We start from the raw sequence: 16,610 nt of genomic DNA, 5'->3' as shown, positions 1-16,610 counted from the left end.
CAGCTATGTCAGAGCAGCCGCCACCGCGTCGGTGTCCCAGCAATGTCAGAGCAGCCGCCACCGCGTCTGTGCCCCAGCTATGTCAGAGCATCCGCCACCGCGTCTGTGCCCCAGCTATGTCAGAGCAGCCGCCACCGCGTCTGTGCCCCAGCTATGTCAGAGCAGCCACCACCGCGTCTGTGCCCCAGCTATGTCAGAGCAGCCACCACCGCGTCTGTGCCCCAGCTATGTCAGAGCAGCCGCCACCGCGTCTGTGCCCCAGCTATGTCAGTGCAGCCGCCACCGCGTCTGTGCCCCAGCTATGTCAGAGCAGCCGCCACCGCGTCTGTGCCCCAGCTATGTCAGAGCAGCCGCCACCGCGTCTGTGCCCCAGCTATGTCAGAGCAGCCGCCACCGCGTCTGTGCCCCAGCTATGTCAGAGCAGCCGCCACCGCGTCTGTGCCCCCAGCTATGTCAGAGCAGCCGCCACCGCGTCTGTGCCCCCAGCTATGTCAGAGCAGCCGCCACCGCGTCTGTGCCCCCAGCTATGTCAGAGCAACACAGTGTCGGTGCCCCAGCTATGTCAGAGCAACACAGTGTCGGTGCCCCAGCTATGTCAGAGCAGTGCGGTGTCAGTGTCCCAGCTATGTCAGAGCAGCTGCCACTGCGTCAGTGCCCCAGCTACATCAGTGCAGTGTCAGTGCCCCAGCTATGTCAGAGCAGCATGGCGTCAGTACCCCAGCTATGTCAGAGCAGCATGGCGTCAGTACCCCAGCTATGTCAGAGCAGCACAGTGTCAGTGCCCCAGTTATGTCATAGCAGCACGGTGTCTGTGCCCCAGCTATGTCAGAGCAGTGCGGTGTCAGTGTCCCAGCTATGTCAGAGCAGCTGCCACCGCGTCAGTGCAACAATGATGGAGAACATTACATTTATCTTGACATCTACACGAACCATCCCAGATGTTCACAGAACTAAAAGGCAAATAATTTTGAGCACTGATTTGAAGACCTGCAATGATGACTATGATGATAAAAATCCATTATATTCAACATATCGATTCATAGCATAAGAAAATCTCCCAGACCTCATGTTTGGGGGGAGGTGCAGGAAAAGAAAGTTTCTTCCCACACAGGTCTATAAATCCACACATTGTAATCACACACAACCCCTTGATTTTTTTTATGATTTGACTGTAGGGGAACTCGGCTGACCCGTGTATTGCCCACTGGTGATCTGAATCAGACAAGGCCACCGAATAAGTAAATAATCATTTGGAGGCCCACAGTGAAAACCAGGTCACATGCAATGAGAACACTAACCTTAGCTTCCCTCTGTCTTTTAGGCATGCACCATGTAATACCTTAATTCCTTTTAAGAAATGTTGGCTGAAAAGCATGCGCAGTGCTTGTCATAAGAAAGACATTGAACATCTAGGGTAAAGTGCGATGAACTCATGTGTGACCCTCATCACAGCAATTTACGAGAGATAAACATTTCCTCATCAGATTACGGAGGAGCTGAACACGAACACCAGAAGTGTATACAGCACCGAAGCCAACACGCTCCTTCACAGGGGAACCACAGGGCATCCACGTACCCAGTGCACAGAATCCGCATTAAAGTCTGATCCTCACAGCAGTAACAAGGGAAACGAGAGGCGGCTGCAGCTTCCATCTAGTCCCTGAAAGGCAGGCAACAAAGAGGAAGGAGCAAGAACTTCCCAGAGGCTAAACCGCCTGCCAACTGCATGCTTGGCCAGACCTGATGTGTGTACATCAGAAGCCCTCGTGTCTGTATCATCATTGAATCCAAAAAAAAAAAGAAAGAAACAACGATCTGTAATGAGAATATCACCAGGACTGCAGGATAATGGAGAGGAAGGCGAGAGATGGAGGAAGAGGAAACAAGGTGAAGAAAGGGGCACAGAGCGCCAGACACGCTCCGCGCTAGGGGCAGAGACCAGCAACTGGAAAGAGGCAGATAGGAACAATGGAGAGAAAGAAAAGAAAGTGAGATGCTACATAGAGCAAGACAAAAGAATGGAAAGCAAAACAGCCCCATCCTGCCACCACCTTTCCCCAAACTAAGCATTAGTGCAAAATGCAGCTTACTATGGAGCGCAGCCGAGGCGGTCTGTCATGAAGCTTCTGCTCTTCCACCTTTTTTTTTTTTTTGCTTAATTTCTGCTAAGTCGATGGAATAAATGGTGCACTCTCCAAATAAAGGCTCCAGGACACAGCATTATCCTCCACCAGCGTCCCAGGCTTATCTAACAAAGCAACCCCACACTTGCCTTGTGAAAACAAGCTGATACTCAGCCTGTAACAGCTGCCACCAGCGTCACATGGGCTGGCCCCATCTCCCCCAGCCAGGCTGCCTGCAGATAACACTGACCGTTTTGTCATGAGACTCCGAGGCAGCAGAGGATTCTATTCAAAGCACCGATCAGGGGGCGTCTGACCCCACTGCGTCCTCCCATCTTTCCTCCTGGGGAGGGAGGGTATGTAGCTGATGGAGGGAAGATCCCATATTAGTAATAGGAGAGGGACTTCTGTACATTCGAAGAGAAACAATATTATGTCCACTCTTCCCAGTAACGGCCGGCTCCAGTTATAATCTCGCATCTATTGGTCGGACCCGACTTAAAGATTGAAAACTTCAGAAAAGTCGTCGGCTATTTAACGTCCTTCAGCTCTATTTTGAGCCATGGTGACTTGTTAGATGACCGCTCTGTAGGGAGATCGATCTTGTACAAGCCTAGATAGGTCCACCAGGGTCTTCTTGATTATTAAGCCATCGCGTTGGTGGTCTTCCTCTTCACCTTGTTTTTTCTATTCTTCCCGCCATGATGTCCTTCTCCAGTGATCACTTTCTTCGTATATGTGTCCACAGGTCGTAGCTTTGTCATCCTTCCTTCCAGTGACATGTCTGGTTTGATTTGCATGAGTACCTGAAGACTGGTATTTGGCCGACGGCTGGTTATTTATCCATCCGATATCCATTTGGACTTTTTACTTGATTTTTACTTTTAGAATACACCAGGCTGTATTTCACCATAACGGAGGACCAAAACCTTTGAGGTCACATTTTGACCCATTCCGGGTTTTAACAAAGTATCAACCACCCTGATGACTGCAATCTGGAGTCAATAACCACTTTCCTCCATATAGAAAAAAATACAAATCCTTGTAGAAACAAAACAATCGAGTGAAGGCTACTTTTGAAGAAAATGTTGTAAAAACAAGCGCCGATCAGCGTTCTGAATTAACGTTTGAAAGCCGTGCAATAATAAGACATTTGTTGTGAGTTTTGCACTCTGGATCACTTTTGAGATCGTGCGTATATTCTTCCGACTTGTCTGATAATGACACACATGCCAGGTTACACAGGAGGATAGATTATGCCAAAAAATGATCATTATTTAAGATCCGATCAACGGCAAATTCTTTGCCATCACTCGATTGCTGCACACGGACAATGACTGGGAACCTTTGCTCAATAAAACTTTGACACAATAATTCCCTCACATAAAAGGCCCTGACCTCACTGCTGTTTTTACACCCAATTATGGCTTAATTGACCCTTAAAACACGTCTCCCCACAGTGACGGGGCAGACAGACCGTCTTCTCCATCCTCACCATGAAGCCATTTTTTGTAGGTTGGATGATTTATTCTCTGCATTATAGATCAGCCTTCTGGAAACGCCATAGATTTATCATCTCTCCAGATTGTCACCTCAGACAGGGCTACAAAGGTGGACCAAGATTAGACAACCAACGAAAGCAAGGAAATATTTACCCTCTATTTGAATCTCAGACTTAGAAAAAAAAAAATCTTTTATTACCCTAGAAAAAAAAAAAGGTAAAGCCGTTCATTCCACCAAGAAAAGCACCAAAATGTTGCAGTTATCTAGGCACATTATTCTTTGTATTCCACATGGACCCAGAAAACGAGATAAACAAAGAAATAATGAGAGCAGGAGTCACTTCTGGAGCCTGCTGACAAGGCAGCGATATAATTACCGCGACGCTCTGTCAGCCATGGCATCCTGCGCAGGTCGTGCCTACTAGATATTGAATTTTTGCATTGCCTGTAGAGCACACTACGAGTCATGGTCTCGAGAGAACAGACGAGGTTCATCACACCACCCACCCACCAATTTGTTTCCAGATAAAGCAGAGCTTTGTAGGTACATTAATCTTCCAATGACAGTGGCCCAGGTGCTCTTGTCATGGCAAATCATCCATGCAAAATGGCTCTCTTATGTAATATGTGGTAAAATGGGAAAAAAAAAAAAGTCCAATCCCCCAGGAGACGGCTGCAGCTGATGGACATCGCCCTATAGTCTTCTCACTATTAAATTTATATCTATAAAAAAAAAGGTCACCATTGGATCTCAGCTCTGTGGATCTGTGTCCTGGAATTTGGCATTGCCACAATATCTTGTGGGAGTCAAGAACAAGTACACGTCATCAAAAAAGCTTTCCTGGCTTCACCTTTGTGCAGGAAAAAAAACCTCATACGATCAGCCGGTTGAGGCTCCCCAAGTTCACCGCTGCTCTATTGATTACGCACCAGGTGATGTCAGGTCTACAGAACTGCAGCCAGTCACTGGATCAGCAGCGCTGACATGTGCATTGCGTGAGCTGATCAGTCCAGCGATTGGCTGCAGTGCTGTAGATGAAGTAGCAGTTGATATGCCCTGTCGGACCTGGGGAGGGTGACTCTTAATATTGGCACACCAATAGTGTGCAGAAAAGAGAAACTGGAGAACTCCCTTAAATCGTCTGTGTCCGATGCATAACGATGATTGATTTATCAGTTGGAACTTTCATGCAACACCTGACTTTTTGGCTCTCTCACGTTTCTGCTCTTCTGGAACCGCTAGAATCTGAAATTCTAACATCTAACCGTCAACCAAGTCCTCAGCACGACCCCTGCAATCCAGTACTTAAACGTGACCAATTCATTAAGCTGTCTCCTTGTGTAGGCATAGCCCACCAGGCCTTCTGACGGCTTTCTGCCCAGTAGGGCATTTTTGCAAAGAGCCCTCTACTAAATATGGAAACTAAGAAAAAAAAGAAAACAATGTTCGGATAAGGAGGCCACATAGAAGTAGGGTGATGGCTGAATGAATGGTCGTCTACTGACACTTGATAAAGGACGAGAGATCTGGAAACGTTTGTGGACTAGCAACCATCAGCCATGGTCGTCTGCTGACACTGGATGATCGACAACCAACCTGGGAACATTCGTGGACTAGCGACCATCAGCCATGGTTGTCTGCTGACACTGGATGATGGACAACCAATCTGGGAACGTTCGTGGAGTAGTGACCATCAGCCGGCACAGACAACTTCATTCCATACAGTAGCCTTCTGTCATCGTTAGCTAAAACTTTCCTTCATTATTTCACCTGATCGATGATTAGTCTAAAGTCAAATCAAAATAGGATATTTCAACAAAGGAATAGAAAGACCGCCAGGTTCTGTGTCCACACATTACGAGTCTAAGACTGGTTTGAAGTGACCAAAAAACTTCTACATCAATGGCCTCACCTGAGTTTAAGCCCCCAAAATGCAATGAAACAATGCAAAGATGCGACAGGTGCATGTAGCCCCCATATAAAGCTGTAATGCCTTGAATGACCAGCAGAGGACACTCCTGACACACAGTGTCGTTCTAGAGGATTATCCACAGCCAGAGCTAACGAAGAAGAGGAGATTAGTGAAAGGGAGTGAGGACTGGAAATCCTGAGCTGCCTCATTAGTGGGGAGGATGGAGATAAGAGGAAACCATGAGTGAGCTGCAGTTTTTTAAAGAGGCAGCTTCATCAATATACCATGCATGCTAAATACTGGGGGGAAAAAAACAAAACAAAAAAAAAACAAAAAAAAAAACACACACCTCCCTCATATTGTCACCGAACAGTACAGCTGAGACTCATTCCCACTCAAAATGAAGAAAAATAGTGCTGGGTGTGGATAATAATTACCAGATATGAATCACTTCTGATGGAGTGAAGGCATTAAAAGTCATGAAAAGAGAAATGCTCTACTGGCATCATCCATAATCTGACACCCAGAAGACATTACAGACCCCTCTGCTCAGACTATACACGCAGGTCAGGTCTCAATTTGTCCCGTGCTAAATGCAACGCAATTTTCCAATGGTGAAAAAAAACAGGATAAAGAACGCAACTACCGAGTATTACAAGGGGGTATTTATTGTAAGGAAAGCTCACAACATTCAGTGGGCAACATTAAGTTCCTTTCAGAAAAAAAATATTCTGCCGACTCGGGTATGAGTCTGAGGCAGAATAGGGTTGACCATAATGATGAGAAGAGAGCAGAAGCTCTACGACCGGACACAATTTCTGAGAAGAGAGCAGAAGCTCTACGACCGGACACAATTTCTGAGAAGAGAGCAGAAGCTCTACGACCAGACAATTTCTGAGAAGAGCAGGAGCTCTACGACCAGACACAATTTCTGAGACGAAAGCGGTAGCTCTACGACCAGACAATTCCTGAGACGAGAGCGGGAGCTCTACGACCAGACAATTCCTGAGAAGAGAGCAGAAGCTCTACGACCGGACACAATTTCTGAGAAGAGAGCAGAAGCTCTACGACCGGACACAATTTCTGAGAAGAGAGCAGAAGCTCTACGACCGGACACAATTTCTGAGAAGAGAGCAGAAGCTCTACGACCAGACAATTTCTGAGAAGAGCAGGAGCTCTACGACCAGACACAATTTCTGAGACGAAAGCGGTAGCTCTACGACCAGACAATTCCTGAAACGAGAGCGGGAGCTCTACGACCAGACAATTCCTGAGAAGAGAGCAGAAGCTCTACGACCAGACAATTTCTGAGAAGAGAGCAGAAGCTCTACGACCAGACACAATATCTGAGAAGAGAGCGGGAGCTCTACAACCAGACACAATATCTGAGAAGAGAGCGGGAGCTCTATGACCAGACAATTTCTGAGAAGAGAGCAGAAGCGCTACGACCAGACAATTTCTGAAAAGAGAGCAGAAGCTCTACGACCAGACACAATTTCTCCCTAGGAAGAAGGTTGCATGGAACGGGCGCTCCTAGCAACATCTAACAGCAGTTAAATTATTGGCAGTGACTTAATGGCCTGTTAATACTTATGTGCACAGAATGTCACTTTCTCGGCAGCACATACTGTACGATGAGCTGCCGACGATAATTTTTAAGCTGGCTTAAAAATTATCCCACTGGACGGTGCAAGCATTTAGCTAATTTGTCAGGCAATTATTGGCCTGCCTGGACAGGAACGCTAGTTTATTTCTATCGTCCTGCCTAATTGGGCCCTTACAAACCAAAATATATCCACGGCAGGGAGCAATCTGTGAACGCCTCGCTCTTTAATGAAGCCCCATGCTTTCATCCATCAGGTTACATTATTCCACATTAGCTGCAGCATCCCAGTTGGAATGTATGGATCCATATTCAAGGTCTCTGGGAGCTGAAAATGAACCTTCCCCTCCATCTCCTGCCGCCAGTCCCCGTGTACTACATTCCCCATCCTGCCAACCGTAATCAGCATCAAAACCCAACGCGCATAGTCAGGGGGAATCGCTCCGGGCTCGTTAACGGCTGAGAAGGCCCTGAATGGCCCACTTCAACGATGCATTGCTAATTAGTAGCGGCACACTAATGATAAAGTATACATGTACATAGGCAGCCATGGCCTGTGCAGTGTGTAAACTGCACCTCTCCTTCTACCATTCTCCCCTCCACAAGCAATCACTAATCAGCACTCTGCCTGCCTCCTGCCGATTTAGTAATTACTGTCTCCTTTCATCCACAGCTCCTCTGACACCAGACCTCAGGCCCACTACCTCCCTTCTCTGTAATTACAAGCTAATAGTTTCAAGGGTTTTTTTTTTTTTTTTGGTTGGGTCCCAGTTCAAGCACCAATTCCCTCCTCTGCCTCCACCCACCTCCTGATTCTGCTCCACTCTCCTGACTAATGATACCCTGCAATGTTCATCACAGCTTGAGCTCGGGTCAAGTCGCAGGAGTGCCAGGACAGCATGTAATAGTCTTCATCAATGCTGCACGAATTTCTGTACAGGCCAAAAATGTCCCCCATTCAGCTCCAGAAGAGCCTGCGACACATCACTGAAAGCAAGAATGTTATGTGCAAAACCCAGCAGCGGCAGCACCAGGCCAAATCCCATCAAGCTGTGCCAAGATCACAGAAAGAAAGGGAACGAGGGGGGCACAAACTGCAAAGCAATGCGTCGGAGAGTCAGTCCACGGGGATATGCAGGGAGTGAGGGGGCAGCTGTTAATGGAAGGGAAGCCATTATTCTTTCATTGGACTGAAATAAGCAGATTGGCAGTGACAGCGGGGAACCCATATGAATGGTCAGCACCGCTTCCTCGCTGCCAAGAAATCTTACTCCACAAATCCAGATGATGCGGGGACTGCGGTTCCACGCACAAGAGATTAATGAACGTAGGAATCATCAATTCTAGGTTTTTATGTCATTTTTTTTCTGCCTCGTCTTTCGGATTTCACTGACGGAATCTGCACCGGATTCATGAATTTGACACAAACTAAAAGATTTTTTTTGCATCTTCTTAGTTAAATTTTTTTGCCGTAATCCTTTGAAAGATTTAAAATGTTGCAAATTAGTGACCAAAAAACAAACAAACTGATTTTGTACTCCAGTGCGAAACCTTTGCTCAGAACATTTTGCAACATTTCAAAAAGTTGCAAGTGATGAATTATTGTGAAAACAGCTGGATAATGAAAATCAAGGCCGTTATCTGGAAGAAAAAAAAAAAAAATCAACGACTGAAAAAAACTTGTGAAAAGGAGAAATTTCCATAAAAAAACTGGCAGAAATATATCGCCGAAGTCCAAACTTTTACTCCCAGAAAAGGGCACAAGAGAGTGATGACTCGCAGGCATTTTGGATGATGAATTCTTAGAGGCTGAATACATAGTGGATGCTTTCCTGAAACGGAAAGTACTTGCAAGCAGCATAATACAAAGAATAGCAGGTTTACCCAGAATCCTTTGCAGTAGGCGGAGCTATGCAAATAATCTCTTTCCACCCCTGTCTAATCCACAGCGCTTGGAACCACCAAGCGTGCAATGCTGCGGATTAGTTTCTAAATTTACACAGCCAACCAATTCCTACCTGTGGACACGTGTTTCGGGCTTTAGGCCCTCATCAGCACAGGGCTGGAATTGGTTGGCTGTATGGAGTGGGGCTCGGTGAGCAAGCGATACATATATGCTAGCCACCTTAGGGAGAGACCCAAGTTGGGCTAAATGTAGCGGGACGAAAGAGACCGAAAAGCCCTCTACTTAAAGGAAATACATAGTGGATGCTTTCCTGAAACGGAAAGTATTAGAGGCTGAATACAAAGTGGCCATTTTATTACCTTCCCTGCTCCATGTAAACGGCGTCTACAGCCACACATACAAGATATCCAGATGTCAACAGGACTAATGCAAACTTCCCACCTAATCCTACCATAAAACCTGCATCCATAAAACATGAGACAAAACAGAGATTCTCATTACCATCTTCATTCTGCTGTCCTTAAAGCTACAGTAGCCGGCCGGGGTCATATTTCCTTTCACACCAGACTTCCTGTGGAAGTGTCTCTGCCACCTCATTTGCATACTAAGCCACTGACGGACAGGATAAATTGCTGAAATATATGGTGATCCTGCTGTCAACCTGACCCCCCTATAGGCGGAGGTCCACATCCTGCACATTTAGGGGTCTGATGCTTTATTACGTATTTTGTGCTTCAATTTCATGCCGTTTTCAGGATTTTTCTTCCACCGATCAGCCATTGCTACAATCCTTTGTTACAGTGTATCGGTGCACACTGAATGCGTCAAGACGACTGGATACAACTGTGTATAGCAAACCCTCAAGATCTGCTGAGGACACGGACACTTCAGTCTGTGGATAGAAATAATCACTTGACATGAAGCTTGAAAGTGTGGAGGAAAGGTAAAAACATGAGCGAGCTCCAGTGGGAGAGCAGGGATGTTACATGGCATCCAGCGTATGGCCCTACAGGCTGTATACATAAGCCCTAGTGGCTGCTATCTGCTGTTACCCAGATCCCTGAAGAACTGAACATGAAATACACGGCACCAGTTACATCATCGCTCCGCAAATCTGGCGATCATTTTTGCAGCCTGACTGTTGTAACGGCAGTGACGTCAGCACTCGCCCGATGGCAGGACATGTATGTGACGGTGGATGATCTGCGCGGTGGATGTGGAAGAGTAAACATCATAATGAATAATTCACAAGTTTTAATGGGAGACGTGTTCGTCACTCTGGTTCTGGCCGGATGGTTTTTTTTTCTCCTTCGGCACAAGCTGCGGTTATTAAAGCTTTGTGTCTGCCTCCCCATTATCACCCGGCATATGACTCTCAGATGATGCCATGAAAACGGCGAGATGTGTATAAGACGCTCATTGTGTAAAGTGCCTCTGGCATGTTCTCTTCTGCCGGGCCAGCTGCTGACAGCACGTCTCATGTCCTCTGTGTGAGGTGTGGATTGTGGGGCCGGAACCAACAGATATCACAAGAAGCTGCCGGGAAGGCAAAAATACCAACTCCGGACTCATTGCAGAGCGAATTCCCAACGCCCGGCAGGTCAGATCGTCCGTCACAGCAAGTGATAAGCAGAAGCATTATTGTGGGATGTCATCAATAATGCGGAATCTCCATCTGTCCAGGACTCATAATACCTGGACATGTTGGTCTATTTATTAAGCTTTCCTCAACACGAATCTACAATCTTGTTTATACAGCTCCGATGCAGATCTATGTACCTCCATGGCTACAGAAAATGAACAAACCTGTACAAATGTTGCCTACATAAGGTGTAGCTCCCCTGACCACCATCCAGTACTGCTCCGTTTAAGGAAATCGTGACTTCCGGGTTTCCCTGAAAATAAGACCCAACCCGAAAACAAGCCCTTGCATGATTTTACAGCATTTTTTGATTATAATTGAAATGTAAGCCCTACTCCAAAAATAAGCTCTAGCTAGTTAGGGCCAGCGTTTGGGGGGGGGGGGGGGGGTTTAACTGGGCAAATGCCCAGGGCCCCAGCGGTTCTATTCTGAGGTAAGACCACGATGTCACAGGTCTTATAACTGCAGGAGTCTAGATGAAGTAAAAAGGAGACCAGCTGGTATGCAGGGCCGGCGTTCGGTGGGATGGGGCAATTTCTCTGGGCCGCCACTCTCTTAGGGAACCCCAGCATTTTCAAGGTTAAGACTGCTTAAGGACCTTTGGTAATATCACGGTAATGTGACCATGATGTCACCAAAGGTCTTGTATCTGCAGCAGTCTAGAGGAACTAAAGAGGAGACAGGCTGGTATGCATGCATGTGCAGTGAGTGCATGCGTATATACACGTGTGTGCAGTTAATGCATGCGTATATATACGTCTGTGCAGTGTGCGTGCGTATATATATATATATATATATATATATATATATATATATATATATATATATATACATACATATATATATATACATACATATACACACGCGCGCGCGTGTAGTGTGTCTGTGATAATTGTTGTTGATGGGAATAAAACATGACCTCCCCTGTAATAAGCCGTAACCCATCTTTCGGAGCAAGAAGTGATAGATGTTATTTTTGGGAAAGCACAGCATTACTTGAGTGGCTGAAGTGATGGATGGGGAGATTGATGCCAGGCCCCTATATGTCGCCACTATTCTCATGCACTTGTGGATTGCCAGCTATCTACGCTGTACACATGATGCAAATAGAATATTTTAGCACAAAAACACGTAAACCTACGCATATAATAAAAGAAATCCCGTCTCCATGAGCACGAAGCCTCCTCGGGTCACCTCCACTGGTGTCTAATCAGGGCTGAACAATGGAGCAGTGAGAACGAGGCGGCTCCAGGCTGATGATCATCGTTCTGATAAGATGAAATCCACTGTAATCATCCGCACAGCCGGAGCCTCTGACACCCCTGGGGGAGCGCTGCAGGTGAAACCCAATTTACATCTGTTTGTTCCTGCCATCACCTGGATATAGGATCCCAGAGAAATAAGAAAGTGAAAAGCAGAACCCCCCAAGTGACAGTAGGAACAGGGTCAGGCTGATGGCAGGGAGCAATAGATTGTATTCACCTCTCATGGGCTTGGAAATGCTGACAACAGAGTGCACCATAATCGCATGCCTCTATCCTGGAGCCAGCTTCCTCGCGCACTGGCTGATAGCAGCAAGCAATAGCTTATCCCCCCACCCCTGCGACTATAAAGCACTGAGGAGCGCATTAAGCCATTAGTGCAGCCACTGAAGGTTTGTAATCCATCTGTCATCCACTGTGGGCCGCCGGCAATATCTCATAGAGCGCCACATGAGCCGTGAACGCCATCATTCCCTTCTCTGATCACTGGGTAAATCCTGGCCGCCACATCCAGGGGGCTTGGGTGATGCTACCAATGGACTGACCTTCACCTCCGCCATCTCCCCAACCTCAGTCCGGCTGACCCCTGCCACCAACTATCATAGATCTGCCAAGCAATGCGGACCAATACCCATCAGGGCAAAGAGGGTACAAATGAGCCCAGCGCCTGCGGCTACATTAACCCTTACACATCCAGGTGTGCAGAGGACAGCGCGTGACATTTCTAGAAGAAAGCTGCGTCTGCATCCTGATCTATAATAAGCGGGTGTAATAGACAAGTCCCTGACCGCCGGCGCGCACCTGCGCAGAGGAGGATTCGCACACTTCTGTGCATGCACAATTCATGGCACGTCGTGGATGGAATATGTAATGCTTGGTGGCTGAGGGAGACACTCAGCAGGGTTAGGTGCCTCCAGGGCATGCAAGGGAAAATAAGGTGTGGGGGCTGTGCTGCTTATCTGGGTGAGGGGGGGGGGCGCCTTCTCTTCAGCTCTCTGTCACACACATTCCAATTAACTTCTCCACAATAGGATCAGGAGAGCAGACACACAGCGGGTCTCTGGCATCTGTGATGTGCCCTGCAGGCAGACGAGGGGGAGACGATGATGGGGGAACTCTTCATTTTAGGTCATGACTTGATATCTACCTCCCACCCAGCCTCTCATTCGCAGCCCCCCACACAGGTGTATGTGAAGGTCTCGTACAACAGGAGGTAGAAGCTGAAGTGGCCTTTTCCTCTCCAATTTTGCAATATTGCTGGCTTATCAGCACAACCTCCAGGATGGCATTTTGATGGCCTACATAACCCAAATATATTGCATCATGGTGTAATCTGCGCTGTGCAGGCAGAACCTCCCCACCGGCTGTTATCAATGTGACCAGGCCATAAATCAGACACACTTCTGCTGACCTGATCAATCCGCTCATTGTTCCCTAATGTGCCCTTCCGCCACCTCCCCTTTCTTTTCATGGACACTCAATGAGGCATCTGGAGAATGAGGGGGTCACACGTGCAGGATCATCCAACGGTGGGCAGAGGGGGGCCCGAAACGTTAGGAGTCATTCATATAGAAAACTATACTTTGTGACTGATGGAAGGCCACCACCAAATCCTTAAACACGCTATGGACAATGGTGACCAGAGAAGAGGAGAAGACAATGTGAGGGGGACATCCTTTGTCGACATACAGCAAGGAAAATGGCAGCAAATGCTCCAGACTCAAATCTAGAGCAAGATGCGGTCGCTTCACATCCAGAACCTTCCTGGTTAAATCAGCACCCGAGGTCCTTTCACATCTGGCCAAGTAGGAAACTAGAGGCGAGTGTCTCCTGGTGTGGACCTCCGACACATCCAAAGGCCAGTGTATCCTGGTGTGGACCTCCGACACGTCCAGAGGCCAGTGTATCCTGGTGTGGACTTCCGACACGTTCAGAGGCGAGAGTCTCCTGGTGTGGACCTCCGACACGTCCAGAGGACAGTGTATCCTGGTGTGAACCTCCAACACGTCCAGAGGCGAGCGTCTCCTGGTGTGGACCTCCGACATGTCCAGAGGCAAGTGTATCCTGGTGTGGACCTCCGACACGTCCAGAGGCGAGCGTCTCCTGCTGTGGACCTCCGACACGTTCAGAGGCGAGCGTCTCCTGGTGTGGACCTCCGACACGTTCAGAGGCGAGCGTCTCCTGGTGTGGACCTCCGACACGTCCAGAGGACAGTGTATCCTGGTGTGAACCTCTGACACTTCCAGAGGCAAGTGTATCCTGATGTAGACCTCCAACACGTCCCAGTCTCCGACAATATGAAAAGTTGTGGTATACGATAGGTGGAAAATATGGATAGGGCACAGAGTCATCCTCAATTGCTTGCATCATTGTACTGATGTAGACAAGCTCCATGGTCCTGGCATCACCGTTACCTAACCTTAGACATCACCTAAGGGCCGTACATCCAGCATCTTTCCGTTTACGACTCTTGATTTGTTGATTCTCTCCTTTTTCTTATATCAGGGAGGTGGTGAACGCTAAGCTGTTTGGTAGATTTTTGTTGGCACATGGGCCTTGTGCAGGCCCACCATTCATTAGAACATACTATCTACTATATAATTGTCTAAGGGTCACTTCCGTCTGTCTGTCTGTCCTTCTGTCACGGTTATTCATTCGCTGATTTGTCTCGGCAGCTGCCTGTCATGGCTGCCGTGACCAATCAGCGACGGCCACAGTCCGATTACTCCCTCCCCTACTCCCCTGCACTCACTGCCCGGCACCCGCTCCATAATCCCCTCCACTCACACAGGGTTAATGGCAGCGGTAACGGCCCGCAATGTAACGCACTCCGTTACCGCTGCTATTAACCCTGTGTGTCCCCAACTATTTACTATTGATGCTGCCTAGGCAGCATCAATAGTAAAAATATGTCATGTTAAAAATAATTAAAAAAAAAAACCTGCTATACTCACCATCCGCCGCCTTTCACGCTCCCGGGACCGCTCCATTGCAAGCGGCAGCTTCCGGTCCTAGGGCTGGTGTGCGACAAGGACCTGCCGTGACGTCATCACAGGTCCTGCTCATACCAGCCCTGGGACCGGAAGCTGACGCTTGCAATGGAGCGGTCCCGGGAGCGTCGCGAGGAGCCGGGAAGGCAGCGGATGGTGAGTATAGGAGGACTTAAATGGGCCTTCGGAAGGTGAGTATGTTTTTTTTTTTTTTTTTAAGTCTCTATACTACGTGGCTCTGTGCTGTATACTCCGTCACTGTGCAATATACTACGTGGCTGGGCAATATACTACGTGGACATGCATATTCTAGAATACCCGATGCGTTAGAATCGGGCCACCATCTAGTATATATATATAGCTGGGGACATGCACCGTATTCTCTGTGATATCACTGCATTGGGACTATGGTAGCATATTGTATGTATCATTGTTGTGTTTTGGGTCGTAGCACGTTTGAGGGATGATCTGTAGGGATGAGCGCAGCAACAGGGGTGACATTCCTTGTTGCTTTTTAGGCTGCCAGATATCGAGGGGTCTACAGGGACCTCCAACCACCCCCTTACATCTCTATCCTGTTCTCATCTCCACATGTGAATATGCGCTCACACACTTTAGTTTTTTTAATGCATATCCATTAGAGTTTTTATTTTAAATTGGGCTTTTTTCCTATGTTTTTTTGACGCCCTGAACCTTCCTGAGCTCATCACTGTTGCTGCTCGGGGGTGATGGTGGGAGGAAACACTGACTAGACAGCACAGGAGCCCAATATTGCCTGTCCAGCACAAGCGGGCGAGACCTCTGTACCCGACAGGTCACATCCATTTGTTGGTAAACAGGAGCAGCTGGGAGGTATACGGCAGGATACGGCGCAGATTATCTGCTTTCCTAGATCGCAATCTGGTCAAACATTAATACTTAATCATGAGTTTGGCGCAGACACCGAAGCGTACTCTCCACCCAGTCACATGAGATACAGCTGCCGTGTATCCCTCCGGACCATCACCACTCCCAAATAAACCAGCAAAGATGCCACGATGATAAATCTGCTGAGAAGTGTCACACTGCAGAGCGTCCGTCAGTCACAGCCGGGAACATCGCCGGAGGCGGACATTGGTGCCTGCTCGTTGCGGATTGATTTCAATGAAAGTTTCCGGGCAGAGGATGAGCGTTCACCTACAATTGTACGAGTCTACTACACAAGGATGGAAAATCCACTGGAGGCAACCTTCAATGGGTCAGAGTTAGGGTTAACCCTAACACAACTCACCTGGTGCATCCCCACAGTTATACAACTGCTGTTAACCCTTGGTTCTCCAAACCAATGCATGAGACAGGCCTAGATCCAACAAGAAGATCGGGCAACCCTCGGAAAATATGCACGTCCCAATAGGGATGGCTGGGACCTACAGTCCTACACAAGCCTGAAAACTGGAAATCAAACATCTGCTGCAAAAATAATACAGTGTCCATAAGGATGAAGAATTAGAGGCGCTCACCTTTCATGGCCAGCGATGAGCCTTTGTGTTACATCCCCCAGCGCAGAGCCATAACACACAACACACCTAGAAGCACATGTCTCCTGAAGATTAGCAGTTCCAGGGTTCCCAGAGCAGATGACCCAGCCAAGAGGTGGAGTCTCCAATACAAACACCTGCTGCTCATCTGT

At 47.8% G+C, this 16,610-nt stretch overlaps 1 protein-coding gene across 8 annotated transcripts in view; it reads right to left on the bottom strand.

Moving 5' to 3' along the window:
* The window catches only part of GSE1 (Gse1 coiled-coil protein), a 347,096-nt gene that overhangs the window by 25,801 nt on the left and 304,685 nt on the right, over nt 1-16,610 (bottom strand). The window contains exon 1 of one of the 8 annotated variants that reach the window (XM_069739427.1): nt 16,441-16,557. The exons of 6 other annotated variants lie outside the window; for them this stretch is intronic. In XM_069739427.1, coding sequence (XP_069595528.1) covers nt 16,441-16,447 — 7 coding nt within the window. In that variant the 5' untranslated portion in view covers nt 16,448-16,557. Of the gene's footprint in view, nt 1-2,090; nt 2,317-16,440; nt 16,558-16,610 lie in introns of those variants that run through there. One more of the 8 variants, XM_069739428.1, reaches the window with a different exon arrangement.

Source organism: Ranitomeya imitator, chromosome 9, assembly GCF_032444005.1.
Source record: "Ranitomeya imitator isolate aRanImi1 chromosome 9, aRanImi1.pri, whole genome shotgun sequence".
Taxonomy (NCBI): Eukaryota; Metazoa; Chordata; class Amphibia; order Anura; family Dendrobatidae; genus Ranitomeya; species Ranitomeya imitator.
This window is presented reverse-complemented; position numbering and strand designations above follow the sequence as displayed.